The sequence below is a fragment of the Leopardus geoffroyi genome, chromosome D2 (genome assembly GCF_018350155.1).
Source record: "Leopardus geoffroyi isolate Oge1 chromosome D2, O.geoffroyi_Oge1_pat1.0, whole genome shotgun sequence".
Taxonomy (NCBI): domain Eukaryota; kingdom Metazoa; phylum Chordata; class Mammalia; order Carnivora; family Felidae; genus Leopardus; species Leopardus geoffroyi.
Window position 1 is genome coordinate 31,742,894 of NC_059334.1, and position 21,880 is coordinate 31,764,773.

Genomic DNA, 21,880 nt, shown 5'->3' on the forward strand with positions numbered 1-21,880 from the left:
TTGTAGCTTCAATTTCCTTATTCGCAAAATGGGAATGATGGTAGATATTTGGTGGTAGTCATGATTCTCTTTTCAATTCCATCTTGGATATGTTGCGGGTAGAGACAATGCTGCCTAGAGCAACAGTCCTCAAAGAGTGGTCTGGAATTTTGGGGGTCCCTGAGACCCCTTCCGAGGTTCTGTGAAGTTTCCTCTTTTTAAGGACATACTTGTAGGAGTCTGGGTTTCCTTCACAGACTTGAATCAAAATAATACATCACAACAGTTTGAGTACAGAAACAGATGTGAGGCTCCAGCTGACTTCTATGGAACACACATTAAAATGTTTGCCAAAAAGTAAAACAATGCCACGCTTCTCAGTGATTTCTTTTTGTTTTGGAAAATAGAATTTTTTAAATAAACATGTCATGTTAACATGTAATGACATTATTTTATAAACTAATGAACATTTAAAAATTCTCAGTTTTAATTTCTAATATAGCAATTATAAACAGATATAATCCACACACACAAAAGCTCTTCAGGATCCTCAATAATTCTTAGGAATGTAAACTTTGAGACTGAAAAGTTTGAGAACCCCTAGAGGAAAGAATGGCGTCCCAAATCTAGATTTTTCAGGTACCTCGTGTTCTCAACCTTTCTCTGTGCTTCGGTTCCTTTCTCTCTGACATAATAATAATCCTTGCGACACGGAGAATTATTAATGTTTCTTTTGTTAATGTTTATATGTTGCATTATGTGTGTAAGGACTGTCTCTGGAAGGATTCACAAGTACAGAGCTGGTTTACCCGGGAAAGGGAAATTGGGAAACTGGGAGACAGTACTTAACCTTCCAGCTCTGATTTTTTTCCTAATACATAGTGCGGGCATTGCCTATATTTAATACGAAGCAATTAAAAGTAAACTTACACTTTTGTTTACGTGGCTAGAAAACAGAAGTTGGCTCAAGTAAAGTAGTGTTGACTGGCAATTTGAAACAAAACAACAACAACAGCAACAAACAACACCTAAGTTTTCCGGGCCGACCTTCAAGCTGCTGCCAAACGCTTCGCGTAGATTCCCACCCACTTGCGTCCGGCTTGCTTGTCTTCGGTCCCTCCTCGCCCTCGCCCCGCCCCCTCGCCCGCCCCGCCCCTCGCCCCCTCGCCCCGCCCCGCCCCTCGCCGCCTCGCCCCGCCCCCCGCGACGTCACCTCCGCCGATCCACTTCCCCGAACTCCCTCTGGCTCCCGCCTTCGCCCGCTTCCGGTCGTCGTCGTCGCCGCTGCTGCCGCTGCTCCTGCTGCTGAGGCTGCTGGCGGAGGCCGGAGGATCGGGCGGCGGCGGCGGCGGCGGCTGAGAGGGCGGCGGCGGGAGCGGAGCGGGACGAGGGAGCGAGAGGAAGCGAGCGAGGAGCTAGCGGAGCGCGCCCAGCCCCGCCCGCCCTTCCGCTCGCCGGAGCAGCCCGAGCAGCCCCGGCCCCCAGCCGCCGCCGCCGCCGCCGCCGCCGCCGCCGCAGCCGCCTGCCCGCCCGCCCGCCGGACAAAGCCCGAGAGCCCGCGCCCAGAGCCATGTCCTCGTCCTCCGGCAGCGGCCACCAGCCCAGCCAGAGCCGCGCCATCCCCACCCGCACCGTGCCCATCAGCGACGCCGCGCAGCTACCTCATGACTATTGCACCACGCCCGGGGGGACGCTCTTCTCCACCACGCCGGGAGGTGAGCGCCGGCCGCCCAGCCGCGGCCCCGAGCCTGCAGCCGGTTTCTTCCGCCGCTCTCCCGCCGCGGGCCTTTAACTCAGGGCGTGTCCACGCTGGGCCACCTCGGCCACCGCAGCTCTACCGGAGTCCCCCACCCCCCCCCCCCCCCCCGCCCCAGCTCCGCGGAAGCCCCCGGGAGACTGCTTTCGGGAACCTTAACTTCGCATTATCTCTTGGCTGCAACTCGATTCAGCGCCGCCGACTCTGAGAACGTGGCTCTCCCGTCGCTGGGGGCGGGGGGTGGGCGGTGAAAAAAGCCCTTGTTCCCGCTTCGTGGCAGCTTTACGCGCTCGACCCAGTTTTCTCCCCCCTCTCTGCCTCCTCCTGGGCAAACTCGTCTATAGTTGGCCTTGCTCTCACCCTGCATTGCCTCTGCTTCTTGCATATTGTGCATTTGTGCACACCAGGGCTTGGTTTTGGAGCTCTCCCGGGCTTTTTTAGAAAGGAAGTTGGGCAGAGTAATTCGCTCCTGGGACCCTGAGATGACTTGTTTTGCTGCTTTTAGAACAGCGGGAGGAGGCTGGAATGCAGTGTTTGGACGCCTCGCCCAGCGTTATCCTGCTTTGACAGCATTGTTTACTTGCTGGACGAGGCCCCACGGAGGGGGGTGGGAGGGGAGTCCCCAGGCTAGGGGGGGAGAATGAGAGAATGCTAAAGAAATAACTCAAGTAATAGCCAAGGGGGTAGTGGAGCACTTGGCAGCCCTAACGGTAGGGTTTAGCGGTGACGCTTTTGGGGGTAGACGAAGAGGGCATTGTCAGGAAGGGCATTCGGATCGATGGGATTGCTTGACCCTGGGCAAGGGCAGTGCAGGTAGAGTTTCCTGAGCATTGCTTTTCGAGGTATGACCAGGAACTGTTTACAAGGAAGAACACTGGGGTAGAGGTGAAGCATGTTGAATTGGTCACGGGAAAAGGGAGCTCAAAGGTTGTCTGTACCCTGACTGGGCTGTTCTCCAGAGGGAGGAGGAGACTAGAGAGCGATCTCGTGGGACCTTATTGACGGGAATGGCGCTTCAGTTTAACTTCGGAACTTTGCCTTCTTTTGGTGATGGCGTGGCCTCTTGAGAGGGTTGAACTTTGCTGCAGCCCCTGCCCTAGGAGATTGCTAGCTTCGTTCCCGTGGGCCGGCTGACCAACTGTACTACAACCAACCCAGTGCAGTTAGGCCTGGGCGATCCTTGGATTGGTTGCACAATAGCAAGGCCCATAGAGTAGGAAGACCTTCTTGCCAACAACAAGGGATTAAAATCTGGGAAGAGCGCTCTACTGAGGAATCCATCCAGGCCACTGTGGGGGGAGAGGGGGGCATGGAAGACTTTAAAATGACCCAAACAGGAGGAGTTCCTCAATATGTGTGGAGTAAAGAAGTTTTAACTTTGCAGGCCAGTCAGCTGACTTGGGGAGGCCACTTGCCTCATTGGAGAACCCTCTCTCCTGACCTGATGTGTTCAAGGCCAGCCCCTGGGCGTGCTGAGGTCTTGCTTTTTGATCCTGAAAGATTTTTGCAGACCAGTATCTGCTCCAGATAGAGTTGTCCTGAACTTGAACTGACAGCTTTTAAGAAATGGGTATTGTTTTCCAAGGTGATAGAGATATATGGCTTCTTGCAGAATTCTTTGTGCTACTTGTCAGTAAATGCCTGTGCCTTCAGCAGTTGAGAACATGTGTCATGGTAACAACTGCACTCAGCTATTAGTTATGTGGGAGAGGAACTAAACTTTTAGCTATATATTAATCATTTTTCCCCTGAAGGAAGACTTACAGAGGGGGTGCCCTTTGGGCGTATTTCAACCAACCAGGCTACCATGTTTTTAAAAATAAGGGCATAGTCCTTAAGAATTGCTTTAAAGATAGAAGCCTGTCTCATAGTCTGGATTAGTTCCTAAAATGCTTGGAAAGAGTCTGCCAGAAATACTGCTTCATTTACCCTTCCTCCCAACTTACACAGCCACTACTGCTTTCTCGAATATCGCTTAGCCTGTCTCCAGATAGTTTCGATACCCACAGTTTTTTTTGTCTCATTTAAATACTTGTCATCTTGGCTTATTTATCATATTGAACTTGTATTTGTTGGTAGAGCAGGTTGTAATCTTTGGATGTTTGTTGTTTGTTTTTTGAAGAGAACGCGTCTATAGGGGCAGAGGGAGAGAGAGAGAGAATCGTAAGCAGGCTTCTTGCCCAGCGAGGAGCCTGACTCGGGGCCCAGTCTGATGCCGTGAGATCATGACCTGAGACGAAATCAAGAGTCGGACACTTAACTGACTCAGCCATCCAGGCGCCCCTTCTTTGGATTTTTAACACAAAGACTTACATAATGTGTTTATAGGATATAGCACTGTTGGGATTGGATTTAATCACTTATTAACTCAGTGCTGTTTAGATGTACAGTACTTACTAATTAAATTTTCCCCCTTTGGAAATTTTCCCATCCTCTGAAGGTTTGTTCATCTCTCTTGTTACATTCCTCTCTCTCCCACCACGTAATTGAACCAGGGTAAGATAGTTGGTTATTTGGTCTCTTCCAGGCACCTGAATTAATGTGGTTAGGTATCTTAAATGAGTTTTGTGGGCTTAGTGCAGTGCTTTGCACAAAAGAGGACCACAGACAAAAGTAGGAAATGCAGTTCTTGCTCTGAATGATCATAAAATCTTGAAGGGGGTTGGGGAGTGATAAGATTTTTCGTCCTAGAACAAAAGACGTATAGAATCAAGTGCTAACATGTGAAAACATTGAGAAAAATGATAGTAGGTTCGTATTGGCGATCTCTGTTTAGTGGGAAGGAAGGGGATTAGCATGTCCTGTCTCAAACTTCTGGAGACCTTCTGGAGTGTCATACACATGTTGGAGCCTTCCAGGATAACAGTTGATGTGCTGAATGCCCTAAAAGATCAGACTGGGCAGGGACATTCACAACACAGTGAACTTACAATTTCTCCTTCTTTGAGAGTCCTTTATTCATTGGGAATCAGAGGATACAGCTTATCCTTGAAAAGGTTTCTCACAATTGCCTTCCTGTGGTTTGGGAAATGAGAGGTGGGTGGAAACACAACTTGCTCTGTGACCTTTGGGTTTCTCAAATTGCTGGAAGAGTACCTTTTCTCATTGTTAAGGAGGACAATTTTTAAGTAAATTCAAGGCCAAAAAAAAAAAAATGCCCTTGGATTTTGTTTTATCTGCCTGTGGAGGAGTGAGAATGATATTTGGTTCTTCCTTTGAGACACTACATCTAGCCCCAATGGAAGGGAAAGTTACCGTAGTTGTCTTCACTTTTATAACACTTTGGTTAGCTGGAAGGGAGCTAATGCTTTCGTAAGTCCTGAAATTTCTCCCTCTGGGAGTGTTGTGCTCTGGGAAATGAGCAGAAACATAGAGAACTCTTTTTAGCCTTTCTTTCTGCCTTTCTTTTCCTGCATAACATCCTCATCAGCTGTGGAAAAGTGCTGTTGCCATAACAAGAGCACCAGAGGGGAACTAACTGATGGTCTAAAATCTTGTTCGCGCTGCTGGGCTTCCTCTCTGCCAGCTGGAGAGTTGCTGTGATTGGTTCATTGAGGCAGAATTACCTGAAGGCCATTGGAAGGTCTGGAAATACAGGAGAAGGTAGGAAGAAGGGAAAATAATCCACTTGGAGTGAGCTATAATAAAATAAGAGTATCGGGTGGGAGTCCTAAGTTTTCATCTGGTTTGTTTCTTGGGAGACGAATGGAGTTGTGTGTAGATTTGGGGAAGGAAGGCCAGTTTCTGACTGTCTGTGACCTTGGCTTGGGTTTATTCTAGGCCAAAAACTTCTAAACCAACAAGTGTACTTATTTGGCTCTCTAGCTTCATTATTAACCGAAGAACTTCATTATTACACGTGAGAAGTACATGAAAAACAATGAAAGGCGTTCAGTCTCTCTGCCTTGTGTCTGAGGAAGGTGGCATTTACTCATCTCAGAATAATGCTAATTATTAACATATTTGTCATTCTGTGGGCGATTCAGCTGTAGTCTTGTATTCATCAGCTGCCAAACCATATACTAAGGAAGATGTACTTCAGTTTTCATGTTGTGCATTTCGGCTCCCGCAGGACTGAATTCCGAGCCTGTGGGGGAGGTAGCAGTCTGCATCCTGAAGGCCTATAGCAATGTCTGTCCTAAGCCAGAAGCGGTCTGACCCGGGAGGACAGCTCTTAACAAGTTAATAGGGTAGCACGCACGAAGGCGCTGTGCACAGCTCCTTCAGTTCTGCTGAGGCCTGTTGTGGGTAGTAGAAAGAGGGCAAAGTGACGAATCTGTAAACCGGCACTAGCGGGGTTACTACAAAAGACTTGTAGGACTGGAGTCCTAAAGACAATTTTATAAGAGGGGTCTTGCGTGGTTTGGCCACAGCATCAGCTTGATCGCGTGTCTGTGTGTGTGTGTGTGTGTAGATTTGCGGATCAGACGTGGTACAGTTAATGTGCAGTAGGCTAGTCCATCTGGTTGGAGAGGAAGACAGCCTGAGCAGGAGAATAGTTTGTTGGTGAGTGGCAGACCTTTTTCTTGGCTTCCAAGTATTTGGATGAAAACACTAATGTTTAAAAGATTTTCGCTACTTCAGTAATTTATAATAAAAGGCAGTTGAGAATTGCGGCCATTCAGCTTACTGAATAGGTAAGGCCTAGACTTCCATTTTCAAATTTGTTCATCATGGAACTTTGTTTTATGAAGGTCCCTTAGAACCTGAGTTTTAACACCCGACAGCTGTCCATCCCAAGGGTGACTAGTATTTGAAGGGCCCCTTCACCTGTTCTCAGGCTGTAGCTTGAAGCCAAAAGCTCAGATATCTGAGTGTTTACATCTAAGTAAATAATCATTCGTATCTTTAGGATGAATGCCCTGACCAACAGAAGCTCTTCATTTCATCGAGTAGTTTAAGAAAGTAAAAACCTTAGCGGGCAAGGACAGATTGACTGGAAAATACAATTCAGTTCTTGTAGATTACATGGGATTCTCTATAGACAAGCTCATGTCATCTGTAAATACTGATAGTTTCACCTCTTCCTTGTCTGTCTGGGTGCCTTTTATTTTTTTCTTGCCTAATTGCTCTGGCTAGAACTTTCAGTACAATGTTGAACAGAAGTGGCAAGATAGTGCGGACACCCTTGACTTGTTCTCAGTGTTAGAGAGAAAACATCTAGTCTTTCACCATTAGATAAGAGGTTAGCTGGGGAGTTTCGTAGATACCCTTCATCAGATTGAGGAAGTTCCCTTTTATGCCTAGTCTGTTGACTATTCCTGTCATGAAAGGGGGTTGAATTTTGTCAAATGCATATTTTTTTTTACCTTTTGAGTTGATTGTGTGATTTTGTTTTTTATTCTGTTGACATGATGTATTATGTCAATTTTTGGATGTTAAACCAGCCTCGTATTCCTGGGATAAATCCCACTTGGTCATGGTATATAGCCCTGTCTGTATGTAGCTGAATTTGTTGTGCTAATATGTGATTGAGGATTTTTGCATATTTGATGTACTTTATTTTGACCCAGATTTTCTGATGGTCAAGGCTAGACAGACTTAAAATCATTTGGCACTTATTTAAGATTAGCTTGTGGTTCGTATACCGTTTTGGACCTGTTACCAGCTAAAAAGATCATCTTTCCAACTCATGTTGCAGCTGAGACTCAAGAACACCAGAGTTGCTTAGCACGCTAGCTTATTTGTGTTGGTCTCCTGAGCCCTGTGTCACTGTGTGTCCTTTCACAAATACTTTTAACTTCTCTGGATATTAGTTTCTTCATGTCGAAAATGACAGGCTTTTGCCAGGTGATCTCTAAGGCCTCTTCTAACACGAGGCCTTCAGGATAGGAGCATAGTCATTATCAACTTTCAGCCTTGGGTGTGTGTTCTGTGATGACCGTGTCCTAAGTGATTGGGCCGGGAGCCATCCTTTGACAATATCTTGAAAATCTTTGCTCCCACTTATTGAGACTTGGAGTTAAAGGATAGTAGGATTGGCTTTTCACACATCTTAGATGTGTCCCATTAGCCATAATACTTTGGTCATACTAAGTTATAAGATCCTGAGGCTCCAGTTGTGCCTTCTGTTGATGTAAAAAATTGTCCCTCTCTTGATTTTATTATCCCTTTAGGGACTTGTTTGCACACACTGAATGTGGTTTGGCCATCATCAGCGTACCTGGAGGATGCTGGCTTGAGCAGCTTTTAGTTTCCTCTGGGTTATCTGGCATAGAGCGTTTTAGGAGTCTGTCTTTTCATCCAGAGCCTCCCTGAAGAACAGAGGTTTAAACAGACATTTTTTTTTTTATAGAGTGGCAGTGTGCCAAGCCCCAGGATATGCACCATGGCTACCAGTCATGGCTTCCCCCAGTGTCTCGTCTGGTATGCATCTGACCCAGTTCTGGTCAAATGAGATGTAGGGGCAAATCTGCTAAGGGTTTGCTGAGAAAGATATTCTCTTGGATGTAGAAAAAAAATCCCCCGAGGGACACCCTGTTTGAGTCCTTGTCCCTTCCTCCTTGAGACACTGTTGTATGGAGGTGTAGGTCCATCTCAGCCTTTGGAAGATTTTGTCACCAGCTTATTCACGCTATGCGCTTTGGGCAAGTTACTTGATGTTTCTTGTTCTGAGTTGTCATTTTGCATGAGTGGATGCTTAATTCTAATACAGCAAGCAGCCTTAGTTGAACAGAATTTTATGATGGGGACTCTGTGAAGGTACAGTAACTACTACTCTGTCAGTTAACCGCATTACAATGGGCCTTCTCTAGGTGGTTGAATTTGAAGTTAATACAATTTCTTGGATGTTTATAGGGTCTCTTGACCCTCTCTTGAAAGAGACCCTTAGGCTTGAATGACCTTGTTTATGTACCTAACCATCTTGGCAAGTGTAATTTTGGGTCTCTTTCTTTGGCTTTCTTGTTCCTTGCCACTTGAAAATCACTAGTTTTTAGATCAAAGGGTAGAAGTCCCCCCCCTCCCCCCGCCTTTCTGTTCTCCGCCAAAGGAACTCTGCCGTTTTACTCTTATGTTTTCCTAGTAATGTCAGCATCTAGAAAGTAATGGGTCAAGGTATCAGATTTATCCTAGTAACTGGTCATCAAGGGATGAAGAAAATTTATAAATGTCTAATGTTAACCTAGATCGAAAAGTTCCTGTTTGTTCTGAAGTACAAACATGAAGAACGAAGTATTATATGCATAGTTAAAAAATAAAATAGAAAAATAAAAATTAAAACAGAAGCACCTAAAATCCAAAGTAAAATGCCAGTAGACAACTACTTTTAACAGTTTTTGTGTATAGTGCTTCTGTTGGTTATCACTGTTGCCATACATATGTGTGCCACAGTTTCTTGGTTTACCTTCGATAATACCTCTGACTCCCTGTTACGAAAGACGAACATTTTCATTGCTTTCTACCTCTCATTTCCCCTCCTCTCCATCTACCAACTTTTGTAAATTGTATTATTGGTTCTGGTTCTTCTGGTAGCTGCCTTTATTTAAAGTGCAAAACAATGGAGTCCAAACCTCCGTGTCTCAATCTGTCAATTTAGCTCTCCACTATATGAAATTATACCATCCGTCCTGCCTCTACTTCCCCTGATAAGTCAACTTTTCCATAATTTTTGCAATATCGGGGCCTGTAACATTTGTATACTCTCCTGTGTTTATTTTGCTTCGCTTTTATTATAGTTTGATTATAATCATTGAAAGCTGTGTATACCGTATATGATATTTTGGTTCTTAAGTTTTCCATATAAAACCAAGGGGTGTGATTATTTTCATAGAAAAGGAAATGGAGAAAACTCACCAGAAGGAAAAACGTCCATGGTCAAGGTGAAATAGATACTTTTTTTTTTTTTTTAACACTCCCATCAGTTGATCAGAATCATGCCCCGTTTTAAAATGGTATATTCAAGGGGCATCTGGGTGGCTCCATCGGTTTGGCATCTAACTGGATTTTGGCTCGGGTCGTGATCTTGCAGTTATGAGTTTGAGCCCTGCATCGGGCTCTGTGTTACAGTGTGGAGCCTGCTTGGAATTCTCTCTCTGCTCCTCCTTGCTCGTGCTCTCTGTCTTTCTCTCTCTTAAAAATAAACATTAAAAAAATGTCATATTCAAGGTCTGGATTTCTTGTGTGGTCTTTTGTTTTCCTTCTTCAGGAATTCAGGATTAACTCATTTCTAGTCACTTGTGGCCGGACTGGTTGACGTTAAATTGGCCTGACATAAATGTGGCAGGTAGTTTGGGTGAAATGTGAATTACCAGGAATTTCTTGCTTCAGAAAACTGTATGCCTCTGCATGGGACACGTATGAGAGACCTTGAGTATTTTAGGTTTTTTAGTTTGTTTCTTGGAAAAAATACAATCTCGTGGTAAACACAATATGTGACAAAGGAAACAAAGGGTTTTTTTTTTTTCTTGCCATTTTATTCATAATTGAGTCTTAATGTTTTTCTTTGAATAGTTTTGGTTTTTTGAATGATCAGGTGCTTTTAAATCACACCATAGATCCTTAGCTACCCACTGACAGCCTGATTCCTCATTTTTGCTCTATATCTGCTACAATTAAACTAGCAGCGATCTAAAATTCAAGCACTTAAAATTCTATGCTTCTGTACTTCTATTTTCCCTGGCCATATTTGAGAATATTAGTGGCATCACTTAAGACTCCAGTTCTTCAGGGTGTCGTCTCTTCTGAATTAATTCGCTTTGTTTGCATTCAAAATCAAATGTATTTTAGGAATCCACTAAACAACTAGATCCACTTAGAACTCATTGAGTTTAACAAGGTTACAGGCTGTAAGATTGGTATACAAAAACCAGTGTATTTCTGTACCCTTTTGATGGACAATACAAAAATGAAAACAATTCCGTTTCTAACAACATAAAAATAAAATGTGTAGGATTTTAATTTAATGAAAAGACCACAAAACTTACACTGTGGAAACTACAAAACATTCTTGAAAGAAATTAAAGAAGCCCTAAATAGATGGAAGGCCATTTTACCTTCATGGATCAGAAGACAACATTGTTAAGATGACTGTGCTTCCCAAATTGATCTACACGTTCAGCACAATCCCATCACAGTCCCAGCTGCCTTCTTCGCATAAGTTGACAAGCTGACCCAAAATTTAATATTTAAGAGACCTAAAATAGCCCAATTTCAAAAAAAGAAAAAGTTGGAAGACTCACATTTTGAAATTACTACAGATCAAGACAGTGTGACACTGCCATAGGGATAAACATAGATCAGTGGAATAGAATTGGGAGTCCAGAAATGAACTGTCACAATTAATGACCAATTGGTCTTTGACAAGGATGCCAAAACAATTAAGTGGGGGGAAAATCGTCTTTTCAACAAATGTTACTCGGTACAACTGGATATCCACACACAAAAACTTGATCCCACAGCTGAAAGACCTAAATGTATTAAGAGCTAAAACTGTAAAACGTTTAGAAAAAAACATAGGCACAAATCGTTATGACCTTGATTAGCAAATAGTTTTCTTCGGCGTGGCACCAAAAACACAACAGAAGAAAAGGGTATAAATCAGACTTGCATCAAAGTTAAAAACTTTTGTGCTTCAAAGAATATCAAGGAAGTGAAAAGGCAATGCACGGAATAGGAGAAAATATTTGCAAATCATAGATCAATATGGGACTTGTATTCATGGATATAAAAAACTCTTAATAGTAAACAGACAACCCACTAAAAAATGGGCAAAGGATCTGAGTAGACGTTGTACATCAGAATGGCCGATAGGCATATGAAAAGGTGCTCAACACCATTATCCAACAGGGAAATGTAAATAAAATCAAACCACAATGAAATTTAAGAAAGAAAACAAATGAGCAAAGGCGGGGATGGGGGTGGGGTGGGGAGGCAAATCAAGAAACAGACTCTTAACTATGGAGAACTGATGGCGGCCACAGAGAAGGTTGGTGGGGAGATGGGTGAAATAGGTGATGGAGATTGAGGACCCTTGGGATGAGCACAGGATGATGTATGGAAGTATTGACTCACTGTATTGTACACCTGAAGCTAATTTTACACTGCATCTTAATTGGAATTGAAATAAAAACCTAAAAAAAACCACAGTGAGATACCACTTCATACCCAAAAGATAGCTATAATAAAAAAGACAGCAAGTGTTGCCTGCAATGTGTACACATTGGAACCCTCACTCACTGCTGGTGGGAATGTGAAAATGGTAGAGCCACTTTGGAACAGTCTGATGGTTCCTAAAAGATTAAACAGTTAAACCACATGATCGAGCAGTTCTACTCTTAGGTATATACCCGAGACACATTAAAACATGTCCACACAAAGACATGTAGGTGTATGCTTATGGCAGCATTATTCAAAGTCGAAGCAACCCAGTTGTCCAGCAACTGATTCCTGGACAAAATGTGATATATACCTGTAATGGAGTATTGTTTGGCAATAGAAAGAAGTGAAGTGTTGATAAATGCTAAACAAGGACGGACCTTGAAAACATATGCAACTAAAAGAAGCAGTCACAAAAGATCACATACTGTATAATTCCATGTAGACGAAATGTCCGGAATAGGCAAATCTGTAGAGACAGAAAACAGTGGTTGCCTAGGGCTGTAGAGGTCAGAGGACAATGGGGAAGGATTACTGCATGTGTCTACGGGTTATCTTGCTGGGATGATTGCAGTGTTCTAAAATTGTGGTGATGGTTGCACAATTCTGTGAATACACTAAAAACATATACTTGTAATGTGTTATATGTGAATTAGAGCTCAGTAAAGCTGCAAAAAAATGTATTTTATCATCTCTGCAAGGTCTTAGAAGTTCTTCAAAGTTTATCTTAGAATCTCTACTACTTATTTCCTAGTTGGTCCAATTACAGTTCTTTAAAGCATGGGTTATTGCCAGTATATAATTTAGAAATATAAAGCTTGCTTTTATCCTGTGTGTGGTTTTTTTTTTTTTGTTTTTTTTTTTTACCATCTCCTCCCCAGAGTCTCCAAGCTTGGCGTACTACAGAAATAAGAATAATCTTGTTCCAGCTTGCAAGTTGAATGTTAGTTGAAGAACATCTCACAGTGAAATCTCACTCTTTGGAAACCTGGCTATGAACAAAAGTGGAGGTGACACAGCAAATGTGTAAAGTCCATCCACTAAAGCTCCGTCCCTTTCATTGGAAAGCCATCGGGCCCCCCTCAGCCTGTTTGCTTTTATTTTACATAGCCTTCTAATAAGCATATCGCTGATTTCGAAGGCCCTACAAGGTTAGAAGCATCGAGTTAGGATGGGTATAGAGGGTGTGCCCCCTTTTCCAAGTTCATATGTTGAAGTCCTAACCTCCAGGTGATGATCTTTGCAGATGGGGCCAAGGGAAGTAATTAGGTTTAGATAAGGTCGCGAGGCCCTCATGATGGGATCAGTGCCCCTGTAAGAAGAGGCCCCAGGGAGCTTGCTCCCCCACCCTGCCCCATCTGAGGGCACAATGAAAATGTGGTTGTCCACACACCCAGGGGAGAGCTCTCAGCAGAAACAGACCTTGGCTGGCATGTTGATCTTGGACTTCCCAAGAAGTGCGAAAATGACTTTCTGTTTAAGCTGCCCAGTCTGTGGTATTTTGTTGTGCAGCCTGAGCTGACTGAGATTTGGAGGGAAAAAGGCAGTTCAGAGGCCTAACAGTGAGGGAGGGACTACAGATGAGGGAAGGGGCGCTGGTGTGGCTGTGCAGTGGAAGGCAGATAAGGCGCATGAGCCCGGAGACTTTGTGGGCCACAGCGCAGTTTATGAAGTGATCTTCACGCCCGTGACCCCACTTCATCAAGAAGGGCTTGGATTGATTTCGGTTTAAGATGGTAAAACGTTTTAAATCTGTACACAGAAAATTGCCATCTAAAATAATTCACATTATTCACTTGTTGAAAGTTGAACTAAGTGTTCTGCCATCCAGAATGACTCCTCATCATTTCCAGATGCCTTTTTAAGGTGTTACTATAGTTCTTATTTTTTCAAAGCAAAGAGTGTTGAAGGTAAATTTTTACTGTCCTTGTCCTGAATTTATTTTGAGATGGGACGTAAGACATGTGTCTTCGTTAAACCAGGAACCAGGGATTTCCAACTTTTCCGGGTATTCTTCCAAGGTTGGAGCGAGGCGTATGCAAAGCTGCTCTGCTGGGTTTGGGTTTGTGGTGGGAGTCCTGCCGCGCTTGGGCTGCAGACCTTTGTGTCTCAGTTATCCTGTGAGTAAAAATAGGAGGTTGATTCTAGCCCCCTCTAGGACTCGGAGACTTCCTTTTTGAAGTTTGCAGCCTGGGGCGCCTGGGTGGCGCAGTCGGTTAAGCGTCCGCCTTCAGCCAGGTCACGATCTCGCGGTCCGTGAGTTCGAGCCCCGCGTCAGGCTCTGGGCTGATGGCTCAGAGCCTGGAGCCTGTTTCTGATTCTGTGTCTCCCTCTCTCACTGCCCCTCCCCCGTTCATGCTCTGTCTCTCTCTGTCCCAAAAGTAAAATGTTGAAAAAGAAAAATTAAAAAAAAAAAGAAAAAGAAAAGAAGTTTGCAGCCTTTGCTGATCTCGTGGAGCCTTAAAAATGAAAGAACCAGGGCCGCCTGGGTGGCTCGGTCAGTTAAGCCTCTTGAGTCTTGATTTTTGGCTCAGGTCATGATCTCATGGTTTGTAAGTTCGAGCCCCCGAGTCAGGCTCTGCACGGACAGTGTGGAGCCTGCTTGGGATTCTCTCTTTCCCTCTGTCTCTGCCTCTCCGCTGCGCGCTCTCAAAAATAAGTGAGTAAACTAAAAACAAAACAAAACAAAAAAAGCACTTAGGGTAATTAGAGCTGTTGACCTGGGTTGTGCCTTGCCGTCCTTCAGAGGTTATCCTCTCCAGCACCTCCTCTATTACCAGTAGTCTGCAAGTCCCCGTTTACTATTCTGAAATAGACTTCTTAGACTATGGGACCTTCAAAACTGTTTATTTCTGTTACGTACACAAAACCGGATTAACTAATTTATCAAATAACGTAAGTACTCAGGCCTTGGCAAACTAGAAAACCAAAAAAAAAACCCAGAAGCCACCTCTGCCCATCTCTGTCACACTCCTGAGGGGGCAGTAACCCCACCGGCATCCCACTCTTCCCTCTGGAAAAGCCGTGCTTAGGGCAAGCGGGGTGGGGTCTGCTGTGTAAACCCGTACCATCTACTGTCACCCTGTTTATAGGGAAGCGGCAGTTACCTTCCCACTGCTTTCGCTTCGGACGGTGTGGCCCCCACTTTGGGCGGCCCAGAGACTGGGGCCGAGCGGCAAGAGGGCTGCCCTGGGAGTCTGGAGACCATGGGCTCAGTTCCAATTTTGCTTCTGGTTTGCTGTGAGCTCCATTAAGTCACTCTCTGGGTCTCGGCTTCACCTGTCGGGGTGACCTCGATAGGCCCTTTCATCATTCTCCTGCTAATTCCTCGTACTTCTTTAATATTTCATCTATTCTCGGATCACTGTTACTAGGCTCTTGGTAGAAGGTTGAAGATGGGTTCTTTTTTTTTTTTTTTTAAGGATTATTTATTTATTTATTTTTATTTTTGAGAGAGAGTGAGAGCACCAGTGAGGGCGGAGCAGAGAGAGAGGGAGACATGGAATCCAAAGCAGACTCCAGGCTCTGAGCTGGCAGCACAGAGTCCAACGTGGGGGCTCGAACCCACAAACTGAGATCTTGACCTGAACTGAAGTCAGATGCTAACCGACTGAGCCACCCAGGTGTCCCTAGGATTTTATTTTAAAGTAATCTCTACACCTAATATAGGGCTTGAACTCACAACCCCAAGACCAAGAGTTTCATCCTCCACTGATTGAGCCAGCTAGGTGCCCCTGAAGCCGTGTTCTTCACTTTAGTGAGCAGAGGAATGGCCTGGGGAACTTAAAAATACAGATTTCCAGGGGCACCTGGGTGGCTCAGTCGGTTAAGCGTCCGACTTTGGCTCTGGTCATGATCCGGCAATTTGTGAGTTTGAGCCCGGCATCAGACTCTGTGCTGACAGCTCAGAGCCAGGAGCCTGCTTAGAATTCTGGGTCTCCTTCCCTCTCTGCCCCTCTCCCGCTCACGCTGTCTCTCTCTCAAAAATAAACATTTAAAAAATTTTTAAAAATACAGATTTCCAGATTCTAATCCCTAAGAATTCCGATTCAGATAGAATCTTTTTTAACAAGCTTGCCAGAAGATTCCGATGCAGTTACTTGCAAAAAAAGACTGTCCTAATAGGTTCCAAATACGGCATAGCATTTTTCTGAGTACTTTATCAGGTAGAGGCTGGGAGCTAGATACTTTATTTTCACCTCTTATAAACTGTAGATATGATTTTCTGTGCAGTGTAGTTTTAACGGAACTAGGTAGTAAAAACAAAATTGATATCCTTTGGAGTTGGTTTGAAAACCTTAAAGGTTTTGTTTTAAGATGCCTACATGTGCTGATGGGTGCCCATCAGAGAACATTTCCATCCTGAGACACCTAGTCATTCTTTCCTGTGACAGGTGTTGTAGTATTATGGAGAGGAGAATATGTTTATTAGCACTTGATTCTGGTTGTAAAAGGAAGGATAGGGGGGCAAATTGCAGGGTAGAGTGTCTCCTGGCCACTTTCTCACCTCGAAGCCATTAGTGTGACTCTTATTTTCCATCTAGTTGAAAAGAAATGACTTCCTGGCATTTGCATGAAAGTGTTGTCGTGGTACTACCACAGATTTGAATCCCAGGAAAACCACTGAGTTTGCAATTCCTTTTCCAGCCCTTTAGCGTAATGTTGGTATCATTTCTTTAGATTAAATGTTCATCTCCTTCCTTCCTTTAGAAACACTGTCCAGAGTTTCCGTTCCTCTTGCAATAAATGCCTTGCTTTTTTCTACCTGCTTCCTCACATTTCAGGTAGATGGGTTAGCTGTTTTATTTGTTCTTCTGTTTCCTGGGGCATAGCCGTCACGGGTTGTTTGAGGAAATCTGCCTGAATCAGACTCTCATTATTATGACGGGAATATTTTCACTTGAGAATTTAAAAGCATTGAGCAGCAGGTGGTGTTTACATTCTACCTCTTTAAATGGATGACTTGGTACACAATCTCATTTTCATGTAATATTGCTTTTAACGTAGATGCCCAAACCGTTTCCTTCTCTGGATTTAAGCCTGGTGTGAGCAAGATGCCTTCACTTCCCTTTGTTCCGTAGGCAGGGGTGGCGGGTGCGGGTGGCTGCCATCCCCCCCCCTTCTCCCCTCCCGCCTTCAGCAGACATCGCTAAATGGTGGCCAAGTTCTTTATCACTGAGCCAGCTGTACTCAGAGTCAGCAGCAGAGCCCCAGGCATCCACTACCTTAAGCCAACATCAGCTCCTCTAAGTTGTTATTTTTATTTTATTTTATTTTATTTTATTTTATTATTATTTCTTAATGTTTGTTTATTTTTAAGAGAGAGAGTGAGAGAGACCACCAGCGGGGAAGGGGCAGAGAGAGGGAGACATAGAATCGGCAGCAGGCTCCAGGCTCTGAGCTGTCATCACAGAGCCTGAGGCGGGGCTCCGACTCACGAACCGTGAGATCATGACCTGAACTGAAGTCGGACACTCAACCAGCTGAGCCACCCAGGTGCCCCTGTTGCTTAGCTTTAGATCTTATTTCTGGCCATTAGTACCTTGGGAAGACCATGACAGAAGAAACAGCAGCAGCAGGTTTTCTTAACTGTTCGTCAGGTCAAATGCACTCCTCGGAACTGTTGTGAAACACTCTGGTGGCACTTCTTGGTATGCAGATTGTTTTGTAAAGTAGAGACGGGCTGCCCCTTCTAGCTTCTACCATAGCTCAGTCTGGGAAGAATGTTGGCCTCAGTGCCTTTAGAAAGCCTTTAACTTACAGGCAGCTATCTATCTGTTGGTGATTTTTTTTTTTCACATACTTATTTATTACTTCATTTGAAACTTTCTAGGGGGCGCCTGTGTGGCTCAGTTGGTTAAGTGTCTGACTCTTGATTTCGGCTCAGGTCACGATCTCACAGTTTGTGTGTTCGAGCCCTGCGTCGGCCTCTGCGCTGACAGCAGGGAGCCTGCTTGGGATTCTGTCTCCTTCTCGCTCTGCCCCTCCCCAGCTGTCTCTCTGTATCTTTCTCAAAATAAATAAAAATAAGCTTAAAAAAAACTCTACATGGCAGGACCTTGGTCAGAGAGAAATAAGACCTAGCCCTGGCATAAGGAAATCCCAGTCTTTACAGAGGCAAATCGATAAACTGGACATTTATGATAGGTGATATGTACTGAGTAAGGTTGGGGGCAGAATTTTTTTTTTCAAGGTTTTTTTTTTTTGTAAAGGTAGCGATGTTGGGGCTGAGCCTTAAAAGATGAGTGGCAAAGGAGCCTGGGCCCAGGCAGGGAGGGGAGAACTTAGCCTGTTTGCTTGAACTGTGAACCCTCAAGGCCTAGGTTTGGATGGAATTTAAAATAAATTCCTGGGGAATATTATCTGTTGAGAACCCCTTAATTCGTTTCAGACTCTTCAACCTTGTTTTCCAGGAACGCGAATCATTTATGATCGAAAGTTTCTGTTGGATCGTCGCAATTCTCCCATGGCTCAGACCCCGCCCTGCCATCTGCCCAATATCCCAGGGGTCACCAGCCCTGGCACCTTAATCGAAGACTCCAAAGTAGAAGTAAACAATTTGAACAACTTGAACAATCATGACAGGAAGCAGGCAGTTGGTAAGAGAGTGCTGGTTTTGGGGGACCAAGAGGGTACGCTTGGGAACTCAAACGTCATTCGGCTGTGGGTTGAACAGTTGTCGAGGCCTCAGTTACAATTGACATTCATTCATGTGTCTCTCAGGTTCTCCGCTCCCAATCAGCAAGGCTCATTGAAATGTTCTGGAAATCCTGTGTTCTAAATCATAAGCAAATCTAACCCGAGGGCGGCGGAAAATCCAAAACCAGGGAATAGTAAATCCTTAAGATGAGTCATGAAACCAGTTCTCAGGTGCTGCCTAGCCTGGGCTGTATTGGACTGGGAGTAACACACAGAAAACAGAATCGAATAGGTTCCTTTTCCGTTGCCCCCCAGAAATAGACCCATTGCTTACAAGAAGAATGTCCGTTTTGTGGTGCCAGGGGAAACAATATGGTTTGTTTCCCCCATTTTCCAGGACTGCCACCTGCAGACGGAGGGGTCACTAGGCAGATTTTCACTTGCATTTTTTTCCCCCAGATGCTCCTCCTTGCGGGTGGTTCGACTGCCAGTCTTTTTTTGTTGTTTTTTCAGTTTTAAGTATTTTGAGAGAGACCACAAAAGAGAGCAGGCGCGTGGTGGAGGGGCAGAGAAAGAGGGAGAGAGAGAATCCAAGCGAGCTCCGTGCTGTCAGCGATCAGCCTGACTCAGGGCTCGATCCCACGAACCATGAGATCATGACCTAAGGGGAAACCAGGAGTCGGATGCTTAACCGCCACCCAGGGGCCCCGACTGCCACTTTTCCCCCTCCCAGATTAAAACGCCCAGCCAAAGCAAACAAATCATTGTTTTAAGGCAGCAGAGAATGGGAGCGTTTGGATTATTTTTTGACCCACGTGCAGAGAAAAGACAGAGCTGCCTGGCTTTTCCTTTTTGTGCTAAACTTTGTCTTGATTCTAACTAGGGGATGACGCTCAGTTTGAGATGGACATCTGAGTGCCCTGCAGGATCGGAAGAAAAGCGGCAGCACCAAGGCTGTGTCACCGGATGGGGCCCAGAGGACCAACAACCAGCAGACAGGAGGGGCGGTGTCGGCAAGCGTCACAGCCCCTGCGTCCCCTTCTTCCTTCCTCTGGGTGCCAAATGATGCAAAGATGAGCTTCATCTGACTATTTCCTCTCCGTTTCCTGTCCCCCTTCCCAGGTAGTCAAGTTCGCTCCAAGGTCCTTGGCATATTTCCCTAGACCTAAGCAGCCCACAGAGGAAAGCAGTTCAACTCTGGCTTCCGTGGTCATTTTACTGTTGAGAAAACCTCTCCTCCCTCCCCCAGCCCCTTTTTTCTTCTTTTAATCCCAAATCAAGTATCAGCCTACCAACAACTGCCTGCCTGGGAAGTCTGGGGAAGTGATAGGTTTGCTGGGCTCAGCATTATGCACGTTCTAACCCTCTATCTGCCCTCCGTGTCTCCCATCTGTGGTTCAGAGCTGCAAGAATCTGGGTTTTCGGTCTTCACAGCCACCAGAGGGAAATGATAAACGAGAAGGGCGCGCTCTCCCTTTTACCTTGAGGTGTTTGTCCTTAGGGGCAGAGCACAGTCTGCGTTCTGGTAGCATCCCTGTGTGGTGCCGTTTGGAGGCCCACTTCCCCACCTTCCTCTGGCAGGAGTGTCTTGTGTCTTTGAGAGCCGAGTTCAGCTTCCCAGGCCTTCGCTTAGCACATTGGTGCAGAAAGGTTTGAGCTCTACCTGAGAAGGGCGTCCTCGGTGAGCAGCGGGGCTCTCCTCCTGTCCTGCCTCCCTGCTGGCATTCCCCTTGCCCACAGTCGTCTTGTCTCTGAGCCGTCCGAGTGGTTCTGTCGCTCCTGGAACAGGCCTGTCCAAGTGACACAGGCGCTCCGGGGAAGGCCTGGTCATGGTGTTCCGCTGGGTGACACCGAAGAATGACCTTGGGAGCGTGGCGAACCCCGGGGGTGCTTGGTCTCAGTAGTCCTTGCTTTTCAGTCCACCGAGCGTTGTGATGTTTGCTGTCTCTGATTGCAGTTTCTTATGTTTTGAGTTTAAAAGGTGACTTTCAGAATGCTCTTAGAAAAGAATGAAACTGTTTTTCTCTGTGGACCTGCTTAGGCTGCTGGGATAGATGAGCATGGGCTTAAAAGTGTGTCCCCACCCCCACCCCCTCCCCGGTTCTCTTGCCTTCCCCATCGTACTCGGAACTGTCCCTCTCTTTCCCCGCTTCCTGCCCTCCCTCCCACCTTGTTCTCTGCCAGGCCATTTTTCAGATATACATCAAAGATACCTCAAGTGTTGGTATCTGATAAGATCTCACTCCTCTTATCTGAGGAGGGGTCTTTTATTTTTAAGATGACTACAGACCTATTTTTAGATATGTTTTCAATACAGTTTTGAACAGCAACTTTTTAATTACACATCTTCCAGTGTTAGGAAGGTGAGAGATGTCCACAGGCGAGTCTGCTGTTCCGTGTCACCCTCCTCTGTCTACCCCAGTTCCTGACGAGCTCTTTGCTTCTCCCTCTAGTTTTGGGTGTGCATGTTTGCAGTTTGTAGTGGGTGGTTTGTAAAACTGGACCATTCTCCTTGCCGTGGGTTGTTTATGAGAGCCTCATTCTTTTCCCTCACCCTTTGCTTTTTCATTCCCTGTCCTCCCTGTCCCGCTCTCCTCACTATTGACTGGCATGGTGATCCCGGGAGAGTGACCCCCTCGTAGAAAGACTTAATGCCTCCGTCCCCTCAAAGAACCACCAGGAAAGTAGCCACTGGTGTCCTGGGAACTTCTGGTTACGTGTGGTATCCTGAGCCCTCTGAAGAGATCACATCCCAGAGTGAGAATAACAGGCCAATTGCCTAAGAAAGAAAGCTGTTTGTTTTTCTTTCGAACTATGAAAAGACCCTGTTAACAAACACATTTTAGACAGAAGAGAGGAAGGATGTCTGAGGAACTTTGTTCTGGTTTTTTACTACAAAATGTGAATAGTTCAAAGAGTGAACCTTTTGTGATGGTTGATGTCTCTCAGGAATAAGCTGGATCTCCAAAATTGGGGGGGATGCTTTTCAGTCTCAAAAATTGATGATCAGAAAAGTATTTTTTGTTTGTTTGTTTGTTTGTTTAATGTATCCCTGTTCTGATTTTAATTAAACTCCAAATTTCACTTTACCTACTCTCGGAAAAATTTCAGTTGCACTGCAGTTTGCATGGGAAGTTTGCTCAGGACCCCTTTGTCCCCTAGGAGCATGATTCCTTGGGAATGAGGCTTCTCGTTCTTCATAGCTGACTTTGGCATCCGTGGAACCTGGCTCCAGCTCCCGCTAGGCTGGTTGGACCACGAGCAAAAGAGCGCCCCCTTCTTGATCTTTATTGCTGCACATGAAAACCCGGCCTCCTTGCTGAGCAGCAGGGAGTGCCTTGAAAACATGCCAGCTTGGGTAATATCAAGGTGCCATTTTCCCCTTTTTGGCCATTCTGGGGAATCTCTGCA

The 21,880-nt window shown here is 45.2% G+C and overlaps 1 protein-coding gene across 1 annotated transcript; it reads left to right on the forward strand.

The window, feature by feature from the left end:
• The first annotated feature begins 1,267 nt into the window (after positions 1 to 1,267).
• EIF4EBP2 (eukaryotic translation initiation factor 4E binding protein 2) lies at positions 1,268 to 21,558 on the forward strand. The gene is made up of 3 exons (XM_045439500.1): positions 1,268 to 1,694; positions 18,244 to 18,429; positions 19,353 to 21,558. Exons 1-3 carry the CDS (start codon positions 1,550 to 1,552, stop codon positions 19,382 to 19,384), a joined length of 363 nt encoding a protein of 120 aa, XP_045295456.1. The 5' UTR covers positions 1,268 to 1,549; the 3' UTR covers positions 19,385 to 21,558.
• The last annotated feature ends 322 nt before the right edge of the window (positions 21,559 to 21,880 follow it).

What these genes read in the sequence shown, in the direction of transcription:
- EIF4EBP2 (XM_045439500.1), top strand. Translation starts at nt 1,550, where the DNA reads ATGTCCTCGTCCTCCGGCAGCGGCCACCAGCCCAGCCAGAGCCGCGCC. An exon ending in CTTCTCCACCACGCCGGGAG is followed by an intron (nt 1,695 to 18,243) that starts GTGAGCGCCGGC and finishes CTTGTTTTCCAG; the next exon opens with GAACGCGAATCATTTATGAT. An exon ending in TGACAGGAAGCAGGCAGTTG is followed by an intron (nt 18,430 to 19,352) that starts GTAAGAGAGTGC and finishes GATTCTAACTAG; the next exon opens with GGGATGACGCTCAGTTTGAG.